A 16477-nucleotide genomic window follows, 5' to 3' on the forward strand; every position below is an offset into this window, starting at 1 on the left:
TATACTTTGTATTTTATCATCCACTGTAAAACGTTATTAATCAGGAAATGCAAATGGCGCTTTGTAAGTATTAAAAGACCTAAGAGCAATTTTAACGAGAACTTTTAGGTGGAAAGTGTGTTGTGTCAAATCAACTGCTGGAATCACAGACCCTGCAATGACCATTTTACTACTCCGCCATCGTGCAAACTTCGCAAATTGTGAAATTTAAAATTACCCTTACTAAACGCCTGGTGTGTATGGCGTTTAGGGGGATTTCACCTAAACGCCATTTTCCGCCACTTGACATGGCTTTAATGGAAATATCTCGTTCACGTTTCAAGCAATCCAAAAACTCTACCATCATCCCGTGAATCAGTGTGTTTTGGGGTATTTTGTGAATTTTTGGGTATATTTGGGAGGAGATAGTATTTCTAGAAGGATTGGTAAAATTAAGAGAAATAAGAAATATTGAAGATTTATAGTGAAGTTTTAATATTGGAATTTGTAGTTAATAATTAATAGACGGACACCAAGTTAGTCCACTAGCAACCTGGGGTGCTCTTGCGTGGGTTTCAACTGTCTGTTGGTGTTCCAAAAATCATTTTCTTTCTTCTATCTCTTCTTCAAACCTCTTCAAATTTCATTCAAATTTAGGTTAAATGATCCCCCCTTAAAGAGGGACCGTAAAAGATTCGGTTACTGTTACACCTAAAATCCGCAAAACCTCGACTGCTGTTATGAAATTTTCTCAATAACGTTTGTTATAAAACTTCCATGAAACTACTACTTCGCATGAGATTCTCCCTAGCACTTGAACCAAAACGAAAATGGAGGAATGGAACCCCATCGGCACATTGCTCAGATTTCCCAGAGGGAAAACGTCGACAGGGTTTCTCTAATATGCCCCACCCCCACCCCCCGGGGAATACGGATGACACCCGTTATCATGTGTTATAGTGTTATGCGGCTTTGCTTTATTGTTACGGAAATCATCCTGATGTTTACGGAGTATTGGACGATTCTTCTTCAAATTAATAATTGCAGTTCTACTCTCTGCAGAGCCAACCTCTCCACGAGAGGAAAAAGGCGCACAGGAACAGCTGGCCAAGTGTGCCGTGACGCGATGCAGACAAAAAATAATGAGAATTGAAAAATCTTAGTTTCGAGTATTTAGGGGCAGGGGTGAATGAAGTCTGGAATAGTGGGGATTACTTTCCTCTCCCCACTAAGCTCTTTTGAATACGATTTATCATTTCTGCAAACTACCGGCCGAGTTTCAGGGGCACCCAACGGATCGTTTCGGTAAATTATCTGTTCGGAAGGCCCTTAATCTCCTACAATTTTCTAAAGGGACTTTTTACCACGAACTTTCGTGATGTGGGAAATTTAAGGCCTAGTGTTTTCGGATTGATCAAAATGTTGTTTCGGGTACCGAAAAAAGGTCAGCTAAGATTTTCGGAAAGGAAATAAGACCTAAGGTTTTCGGGAAACGGACAAAAATGCCCTACTAATTTCGAAAAGACTCAAGTTCCCCTCGGAATGACCGAATAGATAAAAATATTATAGCGCTGCCTAAAATGAACCTATAGAGCTTTAAAGCCACTCCAGATTGCCTAAAATAACGTTTCAAAGGATCTGAAAGAAAATTGTCGTTGGGTGCCGCTGGAGTTTCCGAAAGACCATAAGGGAACACCTCGCTAATTGCGTGACATAAAATAATACCGTGAAAACAGACACTTTCAGGCTTTTTAGGTTTTTTAAATCAGGAAGAGACCTGAGAGGTCGGTATTCGTTTTTAGTCTTCTACGTTTCTACGATTTTTGCGGGTGTTTCTCAAACTTTGGGCGAAAATTTCGCTATTTTTAAAGCGCGGGCGCAGACTAGTGTAGCTCTCTTTAGAGCTAAGCTGTAACGCGATAGCTTGCTTTACTTATCATAATTATGACTCTGCATAAAAACGAGGCGGTGTAACTAATCTGGTGTCCGCCCGGCTGCCCACCGATCACTGCACAGAGGGTTCGATTTCCTTATACCGACACGATAGGCTCACGTTCTTCCTTTGTCGATTGAAAAAAGACTGCTAAAATTTATTCAAGGTGTCTCGGATTGTGCAATAATTTGCTGCGGAATAATCTAGAAAGGTAGGTGATACATAATGATTAATAGTAATACCAGCCATTCAGTTTGATAAATGCTCTAAATATAAATAAGGTTGAGTAAAATGAAGATCGTATGAGAGCTCAGGTTCCCGGGCAGGCGCTGTCTTCACCGGCCTCGAACTCGATGTTCTTCACGCGGCTATGCAACTATCGACGCACGACTTCAAACTACTCCGACCTCTCTGCAGACCGCCAGCAGGTCCTCGGCTCGGATGGCTTTATATTGTAAATCTCTGGAAAGCTGTATTCTTAATCAAACACTCAAAGACGAACAAGAGGAGTGTATTCGACGAATCCTCTGTCAAAACGAACAAGGGGTGTCACTAACCTTCATTTAATTTCATTTTTACATCATAATATTTGGAATTCGAATATAATAATGCTAATTAAGGAGAGTGTGACATTGCGTGACAGCTTCTTGTCTTGCATTCGGTGCTAATTTGAGGACAACTCAAAAATAATGGGCACAATAACGCTTCAATCTGAAAAAAAAATTGCCATTATTGTTATGCATTTTAAGGCTTTTAGAAATTGTTATTGCTTAATTATCTCTGAAAATAGCCCTTGCTTAGATCTGCTTTCTCACAGAGTCATAAACCGCGCAAAAATACCCTGGTGTAAGGAGCCACCATCTGTAACGTACACCTGCTCCTCAAACGACCTTTGATCCCTAAAATTCATTCAGTGCTTTTAGTTAATTTTAAGCTAGCAATAACATTTTCAGTTGAGGAAGGAAACATTGGCGAAAATGTGTGGATAAATATTGGTAAATGAAACGTGACATTTTTAGGGGTCGCGAATGCCTACCACGACTCTCCTAGTCTCCATTTTGCTTAAGGCCGTCTCGATTTTCCGATTTCTTTTGTGAGGAGGTAGAGCAGTGTCCAACATTGTTGGGGATCGCAGAAAAGAAAACAAGCCTCGCAAAGTCTCGAATTTACCTTATTCCCGGGCTTATTGCGTCCGGATCGAAAAATCGTTAGAGATGGACTGATGGAAACGAAGCGAACAAGTAGTAAAAAACAGCCGAAATAAAGGAGTGAAAACTTGGTTTTGCGAAAAGTTGTAAGATATGTAAGTCGTCAAAACATTTCGCCGAAACGTAACGCTCCCCATTCCAGTAACCGTGAGCAAATGTGCCCAACTGGAAGTCAAGTCAAGTGTAGTCAAATTGTACTACTTGTGGTGTTTGGTTTGTTCAAAGTTTACAGCGAAGAAGTCCGTGTTGGAGAGACGCAATCTCGTACCCAAAGAGCCTGAGGACTCTGGGTACGAGATTGCATGGGAGAGAAGATGAAGTACCACAGGACGAGGGACGCCAACATCGTCACCGTAATAATTATCGCGGCATCTCCCTCCTCAGCATTGTCAGAAAGCTCTTTGCTCGAGTCGCACTGAAGAGACTCCAGGTACTTGCAGAAAGAGTCAACCCAGAATCGCAGCGCGGTTTCCGAGCTAACAGGTCGACCATCGACATAATATTCTCATTTCAGACAGCTATAGGAGAAATGTAGGTAGCAAAGGCAGCCACTCTTCATTGATCTCTCAAAGGCCTTCGATCTGATGAGCAGGGACGGCCTATAAGATCCTCACCAAGACTAGATGTTTTCTTAGGCTCCTTAGCATCATCAAGTCGTTCCATGAAGACGTGAAGGGCACTGTGGTCTTCGACGGCTCAACATCAGACTCCTTTGGCATCCGTAGTGGAGTGAAACAGGGTTGCATTCTTGCACCCACCCTATTTCGGATCTTCTTTGCTACTCTGCTGAAGCACGCCTTCGGATCTGCTACAGAGGGCATCTACCTCCGGACCAGGTCGGACGGAAAGCTCTTAACTTCTCAAGAGTTCAGCTGAAATGCCTGCGGGACTTCATCTTCGATGACAACGCAGCAGTCACCACCCACTCAGCTCAAGAGCTTCAGCAGCTTATGAGTGCTTTAACGAGGTCTTCCAAGATTTCGGACACCGTCAGTCTGAAGGAAATACAGGTCACGTGTCAGAAGGGTTCTCCCCACCCGTCATCAGAATCTCCGACTACGAACTGGAGGTTGTTCACTACTTCGCATACTTGGATTCGACGATCTCAGACTGCCTTTCACTAGATACTGAGCTTAATAAGCACATAGGCAAAGCAGCTACCTACCTGGACTCGCAAAAGCTCTACTTGCACGCCTACAGAAGGGTGGCTTATAAGAAATGGGGGCCGGCTTATCTCAAATCACGCGTTTTGCGCACCTTTTCCAAATCAAAGTTTACCATATAACTGAAATGTAGCACTAATGAGTTTGTATATGTCAATCCTACCTTACCAATACTTCTACACATTGAAAACCAGGCTTTCCAAAACTGGCTGAAATTTTGAAGTTTTTTTTTTCTTTTCTAACATGGGAAAGATGGTTGCTTAATAAAGCTGGGGCGGGGGGGGGGGGCACTTATCCCTCTAACAGGGGGGAGGGGCTAAATAAGCCTTTTACGGTAAGAAAAATATGAAGTTTTTTAGAGATATAGTCATACTTTATTTATCTACGGTTAATCCTTCAGAGAGCCAAACAAACCCAAACTAATGTACCGATATTAAGCTATTTTATCCAATATTTTACCTTACTATAATAACGAACAATGCAATTAAGTTAATGAACTACAGTAGAACCCCGCTTACTCGAGAATGGTTAACTCGAATCCCGCTAACTCGAACGAAATCCGATTTCCCCGGGAATTGATCCCATTGTTCCAGTCACATCACTATAAGCTAATTCGAACTCGGTTGACTCGATCTCCCCGCTAACTCGAACTAATTTTACTTTACCTTATAACTTGAACTCTATTGAAACATTTATTAAGTTTATCGATTTTAATGCAAGGGTTGTATCATAGTTACAAATTTAAAGGCAACTGTTATCTCGTAACCTGACTCAGGTACAAAAAGTAAGATGTTGGTTCGAGATTAGGGCAGCTCTCCCTGGGGAACCGAATCTGACCATACTGACCAAAGGACGCTCAATATGCATTTTGTTTTTACTCTTCGTTTTCTCTGATGTTACTGATAGTCATGTTTTCTGTTTCTTTTACTCTCCTTCAGCCACAATGAATAGGATAACAGGTGGTATTCGTTTGCTGTTTAGTCGCCATGGTTACCATCATAGAACGTGCTACTCCACAAAAACTGCACAGAGAATTGGAATAATTGGCTTAGGGAATGTTGGATCAACAGTTGCCAAGAACCTTCTCAAGTCTGGTTTTACATTATCGGCTCTTCTCGACAGCAACCCAGAAGCAGGCAAAGATCTCCCTGAAAATATACCTCGCCCGGGGACCCCAAAGGAACTGGCTAAAATGTGCGATGTTGTCATGACAGCGCTGCCAGCTCCTCCGCATGTTAAACAGGTTTTGACTGGAGAGGATGGAGTCTTGGCTGGACTACGATCCGGTGGAGTGTGGATTGACCATTCGACCACAGATTATCAGCAGACTTTAGAACTAGCCAGGGAAGCTGGTGTGTATTCAGACGTGTAATTACAATAGAGTCACGTTATACCAGTACAATTAACCTTGTGGTATGCGACATTCAGGCCTTAAGCCTACGATACGCATGGACACTGATACAACTTGCTTCCAGGTTTCCATTGATCGTGCGCGACACGCAAAATGTAGACTGCAGCAGTCTCTTTCTTCTCCTAGGGCCTGTCACGTGCTATGGATCTAGTGAGCGGTCAATCCGCGAGCCACGAAAAACGAGGGCGCGCAGGGAAGTAACTACTTTTTCCTCCCTCTCCCCAATCCCTCCTCGTTCACTTTTCTAACTTGCATAAATTTGCCGTCACTTTGCGCGTGTGATCTAAGGAAAAAAGTACTACTGCTCGCAGTCTACCTAAAATTTGATACGATTTTGGAATATGTTAACGTAGGCACTCGCGCTGGCGTTGTTCAATAACGAGAGTTGTGTACGATTTTTTGCATGACACAAGCCATACAAGTACACCGGCTGCTGCAGTCCATTCAAATGCCAATACAAAAGCCGTCCCGTCCAATCTGGATTTGAAATGAAATATTGTCCAATAAAGCGGTTTTCAATTAAGCATCGAAAGGTATTTTGCTTTTGCTTTGGTTTTGCTCAACTACACTAGGTGCACGATTGGTTTGCAAAACTCCCGCCATTTTCTCAACCAATCAAATGTCAAACCAATATCAATCGTTACTTGCTCGCGTGAGTTTTCCGGCGCTTGACGCCATTTACTTGTCCATACTTTGTATTCTGATTGGTTTATTGTGTTGGTTATGTTTGTGGTGATTAGTTAAAGTATTAATTGTGCCAATAACAAAATGCTTTAAGGACGGTGCCAAGTAATACCGAAGTATTATGCGCAGTTTATGACTATGCGGGAAAAGTATATCTTAGCAAGGGCTATTGAAATCCTTAAAGAAAATTGGGAGTAACCACGCATTTTTCAGAGATAATTAAGCAAAGCAGAAAAATACAAAGCAATGTATGGCGTTTTTCTCCAAATTGGAGCCACTTTCTTATCTCTGAAAAATGCATGGTTAGCCCCAATTTTCTTCTTGGGTATCAAGGGCCCTTGCGAAGTTCTGCTTTCTCCGCATAGTTTTAAACCGCGCAAAAATATCCCTGTATTAGTAGGCACCACCCATAGGAAACCCGAGTATCTCGAGATGCGCAGAACGGATACGTAGTAACAAAAGTAGGCACCTTCCTTAATCTGATTGGTTCTTAACAGCAGTTATTTATTGCTTAATTTGGCTGCTGCGGCTCCAAGCAGAAAACAAGCCACTTGTAATCAGACAGGTCAAATCGGACAGTTAAACAGCCAATAAAAATAAAGCAACAAATGTTACTAGCCAATGAACTTATTTAACTAACCGATGCTAACCAATCAAAATCGCGAAAAAATCTCAAGTGAGCAGGTTGCCAAGCTTTAGCTTGAAAACAAAAAAGGACGAAATCAACTGGTCAGATGGTTTTTTTTTTCAAACATGTTTTCTTTAGAATTTGGCAACCTGTTCAACAATATTCTATTACTGATTTCCTCGTATTTTGTTATTGGCACAATTAATTGGTTATCGGAATCCGTGTCGTAAAATTCAGGTAGTAATAGTGCTCGTAATTTCAAATCGGTCTCGCGCCTAAGCGCTCGGCCGATTTGAAATTACTCACCCGATTATTACCTGAATTGTAGTCCACTCTCTCCTATTACCATTAATTACTATGGTTTTAGTTTTACGACAGTCAGTTGAAAAATGGTCATTTACACAAACTGAGCACTCACTTGGAAGTGAAACGGTCATCCATCCATCCGTCCGTCCGTCCGTTTGTTCGTTCGTTCATTCATTCTTTTTGTTTTTCAAGGGAAGAGAGGTATTCAAGTGCTTGAGGCGCCAGTGACTGGTGGAATGGCGCTGTTGTATCAAGGTAAAATGACAGTGCTTGTTGGTGGAGACAAACAACTCTTCCAAGACTGTCTTCCAATTCTTCAACAGAGCACTAAGAAAGTTCTGTACATGGGAGAGATGGGCACTGCTACTATTGCTAAAGTCATCTCCAATATGCTGGCAGCTACTAACTTGGTCGCCATGGGCGAGGCCATGATGTTGGGTAAGAGGGGTGGAGTGGAGTTAAAATCGCTTTTTGAGGCTATTAGATTTAGCGCTGGAAACACTTACGTTTGGGAGACTGAAGGTCCTTTGATCTTCAATGGTACTTACGAGCCAGATTTTACCATTGAACTTCACTGCAAGGACCTAAACCTTGGTTACGAGCTGGCTCGTAAGTTTCAGGTTCCTATCGAGTTACATTCACACGTGGAACAGATCTACAACCGCGCCCGCCAAAAGTACGGAAATGATGTAGGATCTAGTTCTCCGCCAAAGTTGCTGGAAGATGATTTGCAGGAGCCTCTGCAGATTGAAGGTTTTGAGGACTGGACCTACACAGTTGAACACGTTGAAGGTTCAATGGCTGTTGTTCACACAACAAAGGATAAGGTCTTTGGAAAAAAAGTTGACTGATAATGAGTGACCATTTTTGCCCAGTACCATGTGTTAGTAACTCTGATTTAACTGGCTGAAATCGCAAATCGTTGTTGTAATTTTGGTTGGTTACGGAATATTAATTCTGTAAGTTTCTCAGACAACAAAAAAATATATCGCGGCTTACGGTTGATTAGCTGCCATGCTTCAAGAGGACTCTCCAATTTAGGAGAGCCAAAAAAAAAACCATTTGCACAAAACTGTCAGGACACTGTATAAACTAACAATAACAGACTAGTACAAGCTTCATTCAAGTGTGTCAAGATCTACTGATTACTTTACGCCTGTTAAACACCTGTTAACCGAGTTAAGTATATTAATATTAAATCAACACATATTTTTGCCATGGGCAAGAACCTTTTCCAATTGTTTATTTTGTAGCGGCTGGAGATCAGCTTTCTAATATGCTTTGCTTGTGTTTTCTTCAATTAATGTCATGAATTGCAAGTTTTCAATTAAAGACAGATAGAAAACTTGCAGTGTGTTGCCGCAACAAACTGCTTCTTAAAATTTTCCGCGCGTTGTTACATGATCACAACTTTTAACGCAATTGTTGCGTTGAAAATAAGACCGAGATTTCAAGTGGCACCTGCGTGCCTTTTTACTGTAGAGATCAGCTTTCTTTGACTGTGTTTTGTTCAATAATAGGAAGTGATAGGAAGTTTGAACGCGTTCAGAGAATGAACTACAACGTGAGATTTTAAACAATATTTATCAGGAAACATCTGGTATGTGATGTGTGTAGTTATGGGTTAAAATGAAACTGAACCGTATGACTTGAATTTAAGGGTAAATAAAGAAAATCAGAGCCCCACAAACTAAAGAAAATGTTTAAAAGGACAATTTTTAACGAAACACAGCGTGCGGACAACTTTTAACACAAAATTTTGTTGCGGCACAACGCGTTGTAAGTTTTCAATTGAAGGCAGGTGCAAACTTGTAATGTGTTGCCGCGACAAATTGCTTCTTTGAAAATTTTCTGCACGCTTCTACATGATAACAGCTTTTGACGCAATTGTTGCGTTGAAAATCGTTCGGTGTAACATCCTCTTTAACACCGAGGTTTCAAGTGGCACCTGCGCGTGTTAGGAGAGCGTGGAACGTGCCGTTTATTGTACATTACTTCCAGTGAACCTGAAGCAAACGTAGCCTCCGATATTAAAAAAGAAAATGTGAAGAGTACAGATGAATGTTGTGACGCTAGCACTAAGGACAAAAGTGATGAATCAGAGACTGAGTAAACTCTACAGTGTATGTTAAGTGCATCGATCCATCATAAAAATGTGTCTTACTTCCTTTTCAGGAAAATTTGCTTCACTGAACAGTATCACAAATTTTGCGTGCGTGCGAATAAAACAGTCTGTTGGGAAACAAATATTTCCAAGTTCAGCGGGGGCGAAACTAAACATTGGCTGCTTTAACACTGTACGAAAATTTAGCTTTGTTGAGCTATAGCTTGCATCAAAGTTGTGATAAAGTTGACCTTAAACAGGTTAGTACACAGTAGCATTCTACGAAATGTTAACATTTCATCGCTTTTTCAAAGGTTCCGGCCTCGTACGTGCCCTACAAATCGAATACAGCAGAGGTAATCAAGGAAGTCGCTTTGAAAAAAAATAAATAAATGACTTGATCTGACTTACTACGTGCCATCTAAATTATACAACACAATAGGAAGGCAAGATGTGGAATGCAAGACAGCCTTTATTAATATAAAACTAATTAATTATTTCTTCCTTAAACAGGCACAACAAATAATTCTAACAAAAATATAATATAAAAACTACTCCAAACTACCAAACAAGCTACGAAAACAAAGAAATTATGAACAATGATATTATAACAAAACCCAGCCGGCTGTCGTATATAATATTGATAAAACTACTCCCGGGTGGGATGGGAGGGAAATAAAACGAGTCGCTAAAGACACTACAAAATGTGAGGATGATCCAAACACTTTGTCGTCAAAGTCTATATCTGTGAGTGAAAGCACTTTATCCCCCAGGTTTGGAGAAAAATAAGCGAAGAAAAAGACACGAACAAGTGCAACAACCTTAGCAACCATGACTTCTCTGGAAACGACACGTTTTGTTTTGGTGCGAGGTCCAGGATTGAGTCGTTCCAGGCTTCGACGGCCAGGTGGAAACAGGTGGCCCTGGGGATGAAGATCTCTTCCGGAACCAAAGTAAGAAAACGAAAGTTTTTTTCTTCCGAAATTCCTGCACCGAATTGCTTGTGGAACGTGATGAGCAATTTCGTTCGTAAAAGGTGAGTGGAATTTCCATTACACCGCCTTGTTCCCGTTATTTCTAAAACGCGAATCCAAGTCCCAGAAATGAAAGGGTATACAAAGACAGCTCAAGTCAGCAAAGGGAGACCATATGTGTTGCATTCTCACATGAGGTATATACCAATGGTTGGTTACTTACACCAATGCACGACTGCTTCAATTCCAAGCTCGCTCATAATTTCTTTGAAAAACGCAGTGGTTATTCGTACGGCCACCCGTACTGCGACTTGCATTTGCTATTCGTACGGGAGTCAGGAGATTTCATTGAATTTCTCCGTCTTAAATTGCTGATTCTTGCTTATCCAGATTATTATATTTAGCTTTAGTAGAATTAAGCGATTCTAGTGAGTGCCGTTTCTTTGAGCCAGATTAATTTGCGTACTCTCTTTATACTGAGCTACTATGGAAGCAGGAAAAATTCCGTATGAATAGCAAAAATATGAATAATTTTGTGGTCTGAGTTGTTAAACGTTTTGTATTGAAGGCAATCAGGGAAGTAAAAATAAACCACAAAAGAGGCTTTATTACCAAAACCAACAGATAAAATTGCCTTTGATAATCTCCCAACCCTGGGCGACCTATCGACCTAAGAAAAAAAAATGCTCTACCTGAAGCAAGATAAGGGTCTAATGTTTGACAAATGCCCAGGTGGGGTGGTGGGGTGTAGGGTGTAGGGGGGGGGGGGATGGTTGTAAAGGGGCTTGGCATTAACAGAACCATAAACTGCTAGTCTTGTAACTTTGCACTAGCCTCCCCTTCTGGGAAACTCCCATGTTGTTGTAATGTTATTGACTAGGGACCCCACGGGATTCTGGATCCCTGACTGTTTTCTCGGGCCACCCCGCGAACTGTTTTGGTGGCCATGTTTGAGTTCAGTGCCAGAGCACGTGTTAGACAGTTTTTACTTTGTTTCTTTCTTGAGAATATTTAAAGTTTAGGTTTAGAACTGTGTTAGAGAGACTTAAAACACACGTGAAAAGGTTGGGAATGCACATTGTCTCAGCGGTATAAATTAGGGATTCTGGTCTCACTTAGGGTATTGATGATGAAAAGCCTCTGTTTTTAGCTGCCAAAGTATTTTTATGGTGCACTCAATTTTCAATAACAAAAGAAACACTGTCTTCTATTTTCATTTTTAGACTTGATTTCCACTTGTCTTCTGAGTCCAAATATCTACTAGTGCAGGCCCCTTTCCTGAACAGCAACAACTAATCAAGCCTATTCCATAAGTGGTATCTTTTGGGGGCCAAATAAAGTTCAACCACACCCAGATCAGTTTCCTTTCAGAGTTTTAGTTTTTAGGTCCCCCACTCCTCCTCAGGGAAATAATGAGATGCACTGAAATACTTTAATTTATGCCATATATTATTTTCTCTAACACTGGCAGGCAAATGAAATGGCAGTCAGAGAGTTTCTGCAACATGTTGACCAGATGTACTGTGATCTTCACATAGACCCTGCAATTGTTGACCACATTTATGCAGCCACAAAACAGATTGTTCAGCAATTGATGGATGAGTTAGGGAGAAGAAAACCACACCTGAGTATCAAAGAAGTCATAAGTGTTGGCAGTTTTAAAGAGGGAACCAAGAACTGTTCTCCAAATGAGTTTGACTTCATGGTATGCTTCGATTTCCTTTCCAGGAAAGAAAATGTTCGGATAGAGGGTACCTTTGGTTGTCAACCTGGTTACATGGCAGCTTTTCTTAATCCCTCTTTCCTCAATGATGATGCCTTCAAAGGGATGATCAGAAAAGTCTATGAGAATGAATGCTGCATCCACCATGAGGGGTTGCGGTATGCTTTCATAGAGGTTCTCAAAGAAGTTACTACATCCCTGTTGATGAAGAAAATTGTGACACCGCAAGGTGTTTTGGTTCTTAAAGGTTCAGAGTTTCTGTCGCTAAGATTGGAGTGGCAAAAGTTCAAGGAGGAGTATAAAGGACATGATATCTACAATGGACTTTGTCAATGGGATCTGCTATTCCAGGAGTCGTATTCACTGGACATTGATGTTGATATAATGCCGGCAGTTTCTGTAGAGGACTTGTCTCTTCTGAGTGACTTCCATGGGTTCCCTAGTCATCTAAATGGAATGATAGAAAACCAAAAGTTCCATCTTGTATGCAAAGTTTCAGGGCAATCACCTACTGCACCTTATCTCCACATTTCCCATGCTACTACAGAGGTGTTTCTGGTGCGCCACCTTCATCCAATCCATAAACAATGCTACAAGATACTGAAGTATCTATTAACACATGGCACAGAAATTAACAGACCAATCAAAGACATAAGCTTGTCTTCTTATGTGTTTAAAAATGCAGTACTTTTTCATGAATATGACAAGCTTTGCTCAGGAACACCAGATACTGTAACATGCTGCATTGAGATTATACATTACATCAGAGCCCAATTGAGGAAGGGCGTATTTCCTTCATTCCTGATGAGAAAAACTAATGTGTGGGGTCAGTGTTATAAATTTCCTCTGTCATATTGCTGGAAGCCAATGGATCTACCAAAAGAAATTTGTGGTTTTGACTGTTTTTTCGTCCTGTGGTTCCAGCTTTTGAGGCAATTTCTTGGAAAGGCACTGACAATATTTCAAAAAATTGAAATGCAGTTGCAAAGAACAGGAACAGAATTCCAAAGTAGAGGCATATCACCAGATGGTCATCTGTTGAGCACCAATGGAATAGTGGAATATGTTCCAAATAAGTATGACCCATTTCTTCATGAGTTTGAAGTTCTAAGAGAGGATGCATTAATCATTACAACCAATTACTCTCAAAATGAAAGTAATGCAGAGACTATTAATTCAGTTGGTAAACCTCCTTCAGAAAAAATTTGGGAAATGGTTTTGCCTTTATTTCCAGAATTTCTCACAAGAATTGAAAGTGTGTGTAACAGGAAAGTGAGTATCCCAAAAGAAAATTTTGAAGAACTTGAAACACTGGACAGTTAGTGGCCGGTGCACTTCAAAAGTCAACCAGCCATGTCTGTAACTGAGAGACACCAAAGATTCCAAAGCAAGAGTGAACTCTGATAGTGTAGATTCAGTTGTCTCTTTCCAGCCGGAACGGAAAAACGTTTTGTAATTGTCCCTTCTGTGTCAAACTTCTTCGGCTGGAACACTGAATTAACATAAACAACTGTTACTTGTTCACGCAATTCTTTGTACTCGGGACGCTTAGCTTATGAGATTCATGAGGTTCTGAAATACTTCTGGTAGCTAATGAACATGGATCTGACAGCGCTCATATGCATTCAACGGCTGCTTGCTCGTTGTAAATTTCGCTACGACCAACAAGTCTTTATGTATTTCCCATTTCGACTCCTGATAACTCTGATAAACCGAACCCTCACTTATTCGAGCCTCATAAGGTCTTTGAAAAAAAAGTTGACTGATAATGAGCGACCATTTTTGCTCATTGCCATGAGTTGGTAACTCTGATTTAACTGACTGAAATCACAAATCATTGTTGTAATTTTGTTGGTTACGGAATATTAATTTTGTAAGTTTCACAGACAGCAACCAAAAAAATATATATCGCGGCTTACGATTGATTAGTGGTCATGCTTCATGAGGACTCTCCAAATTACGAGAGCTAAAAAAAAAACACCATTTACACAAAACTGCTAGGACACTGTTTAAATCAACAAAAACAAACTAGTACAAGCTTCATTCAAGTGTGTCCAGATCTACTGATTACTTTACGCCTGTTAAACACCTGTTAACCGAGTCAAGTACACTCGATTGCAAAAACTTTGACACCTAAAAAGCATAAACCGTGAACGACGAGACCCAATGGCTTTATGGGTATAACCAAAATTAGTTGCACGTGGTGAATGATGGAAACTGTCCAAGCTTTCCTTAAAGTGTCAAGTTGGCCAACAGGGCCAATTTTTAAACACTACCCACAAATTCGTTGGGTCTCATCGTTCAATGTCTATGCTTTTTAGGTGTCAACGTTTTTGCAATCGATTGTATATTAATATTAAATCAACACATATTTTACAAGATGGAGATCAGCTTTCTGTAAATATGCTTTGACTGTGTTTTCTTCAATTAATGTCATGAATTGCAAGTTTTCAATTAAAGACAGATAGAAAACTTGCAGTGCGTTGCCGCGACAATTTGCTTCTTAACAATTTTCCGCACGCTGTTACATGATAACAACTTTTAACGCAATTGTTGCGTTAAAAATCGTATGTGTAACATCACCTTTAAGATCGAGATTTTAAGTGGCACCTGTGCGCGTTAGGAGAGCGTGGAACGTGCCTTTTATTGTAGAGATCAGCTTTCTTTGACTGTGTTTTGTTCAATGATAGGAAGCGATAGGAAGTGTGGACGCGGTCAGAGAATGAAGTAAAACGTGAGATTTTGAACAAAGTTTATCAGGAAACCGAACACACATATGATGTGTGTTGTTATGGATTATAATGAAACAGAACCGTATGACTTGAATTTAAGTCTGAATAATACTAAAGAGTATGTTTCAAAGGACAACTTTTAACGCCAAATTTTGTTGCGGCAACGCGTTGTAAGTTTTCAATTGAAGGCAGGTACAAACTTGTAATGTGTTGCCGCGACAAATTGCTTCAATTTTCCGCCCGCTTTTATATGATAACAACTTTTGACGAAATTATTGCGTTGACAATCGTTCAGTGTAACATCCTCTTTAAGACCGAGATTTCAAGTGGCACCTGCGCGCGTAAGGAGAGCGTGAAACGTGCCTTTTGTTGTACATCACTTCCAGTACCCCTGAAGCAAACGTAGCCTCCGATATTTAAAAAAAAATGTGAAGGGTGCAAATGAATGTTGTGCCGCTAGCTCTAAGAACACAAATGATGGATCAGAGAATTAACTCTTTAGTGAGTGTTAAAGTGAACTGACCCATCATAAAAAATGTATCTTCCTTCCTTTTCAGGAAATTTGCTTCACTGAACAGTATCACAATTTTGCGTGCGTGCGAATAGAAAAGTCTTTTGGGAAACAAACATTTCCTAGTTCAGCGGGGACGTTTCTAATGGCGAAACTAAACATTGGCTGCCAGGTGACAAGTTTAACTATATAACACTGTACGAAAATTTAGCTTTGATGAGCTGTAGCTCGCATCAAAGTTGTGATAAAGTTGACCTTAAACAGGCGTTGAAACATGTTATAGGTGATCAAAGGGGTTAGTAACACTCTTGAGCTCTGCGCGTCAATACCAAGCGTTAAAGGCTCCTTTGAACAAGTCAAAGCCATTTAATTTTTCATTTTATATCCGTTTTACAAGATCGTTTTTGATTCTTAAAAAGGGGTAGTTGTGCACAATACACAATTTGGATTCTTTAACCGAAATTTCAAGTCCCACTAAAGTACAGAGATTAGATCACTACTTGCCGAATTTACAAACTGTTGTTGACCTCCCGAAAATCCTAGCCTGTCCTTTTTCGCTCTCATAACGACATTTTTCGTGCTGTTGAAAACAAAGGGAATTAATTTTCTAACTCACTAAAGTTTAAGGTGACAAAACACCAGAAAAAACGCTAGTTTTTCGCAGTTCACAATTTAGTCCCAATTTCGGAGGCGATATATATTTATGAAGCAAGCACTCACCGTAAGGAACCGTTGCGCGCCCTTGAAATTTGACAGCACCTTTGCCCTACCTGTGAAGGCAATCAAATGTGCGTTATCTATGACTAAAATCATAAAGTGCCATTACCACCTCTGACGCTATGTCAAGGGCCGAGGGCATAACATTTGTAGCGCGCAGTGACTTGCCGCCAAAGTCAAGTAAATGAGCTCTATCTGAAAAGGCCACTTCATTGTTATAGGAAATCAGTAAACTGAAAACTATCAAGCTATTGTAGCTTTCAAGATTGTAAACGGCTTTGATCTACCAAAGCCGTACCTCATATTGAAACTTTGTTATACGAGGTTGGAATTAAGGCCATATATAAACTATGAAGCGTGAAATGACAGCAAAATCGTAATGTTCATCGTTACTGAAAGCGTGA

The 16477-nt window shown here is 40.5% G+C and overlaps 2 protein-coding genes across 5 annotated transcripts; both read left to right on the top strand.

Annotated features, from left to right (window-relative positions):
* The first annotated feature begins 1936 nt into the window (after window positions 1–1936).
* Window positions 1937–8957, top strand: LOC146481632 (uncharacterized). Of its 2 annotated transcripts, none has more exons than XM_085107679.1 (3): window positions 1937–2123; window positions 5222–5635; window positions 7505–8957. In XM_085107679.1, exons 2-3 carry the CDS (start codon window positions 5227–5229, stop codon window positions 8161–8163), a joined length of 1068 nt encoding a protein of 355 aa, XP_084963805.1. In that variant the 5' UTR covers window positions 1937–2123; window positions 5222–5226; the 3' UTR covers window positions 8164–8957. The 2 variants fall into 2 exon arrangements, with proteins under 2 accessions (XP_084963805.1, XP_084963806.1); XM_085107680.1 differs by lacking the exon at window positions 1937–2123 and adding an exon at window positions 4113–4189.
* A 1393-nt stretch (window positions 8958–10350) lies between these two features.
* On the top strand, window positions 10351–14488 carry LOC146481633 (uncharacterized). 3 transcript variants are annotated; one of them, XM_085107677.1, is made up of 2 exons: window positions 10351–10452; window positions 11862–14488. In XM_085107677.1, the coding sequence occupies exon 2, from the start codon at window positions 11871–11873 to the stop codon at window positions 13434–13436; it is 1566 nt and encodes a 521-aa protein (XP_084963803.1). In that variant the 5' UTR covers window positions 10351–10452; window positions 11862–11870; the 3' UTR covers window positions 13437–14488. The 3 variants fall into 3 exon arrangements, with proteins under 3 accessions (XP_084963803.1, XP_084963802.1, XP_084963804.1); XM_085107676.1 differs by having other exon boundaries at window positions 10365–10600; XM_085107678.1 differs by having other exon boundaries at window positions 10366–10456.
* Window positions 14489–16477: the final 1989 nt, after the last annotated feature.

Source organism: Pavona decussata, unplaced genomic scaffold (genome assembly GCF_977016875.1).
Source record: "Pavona decussata unplaced genomic scaffold, jaPavDecu1.1 SCAFFOLD_48, whole genome shotgun sequence".
Classification (NCBI taxonomy): domain Eukaryota; kingdom Metazoa; phylum Cnidaria; class Anthozoa; order Scleractinia; family Agariciidae; genus Pavona; species Pavona decussata.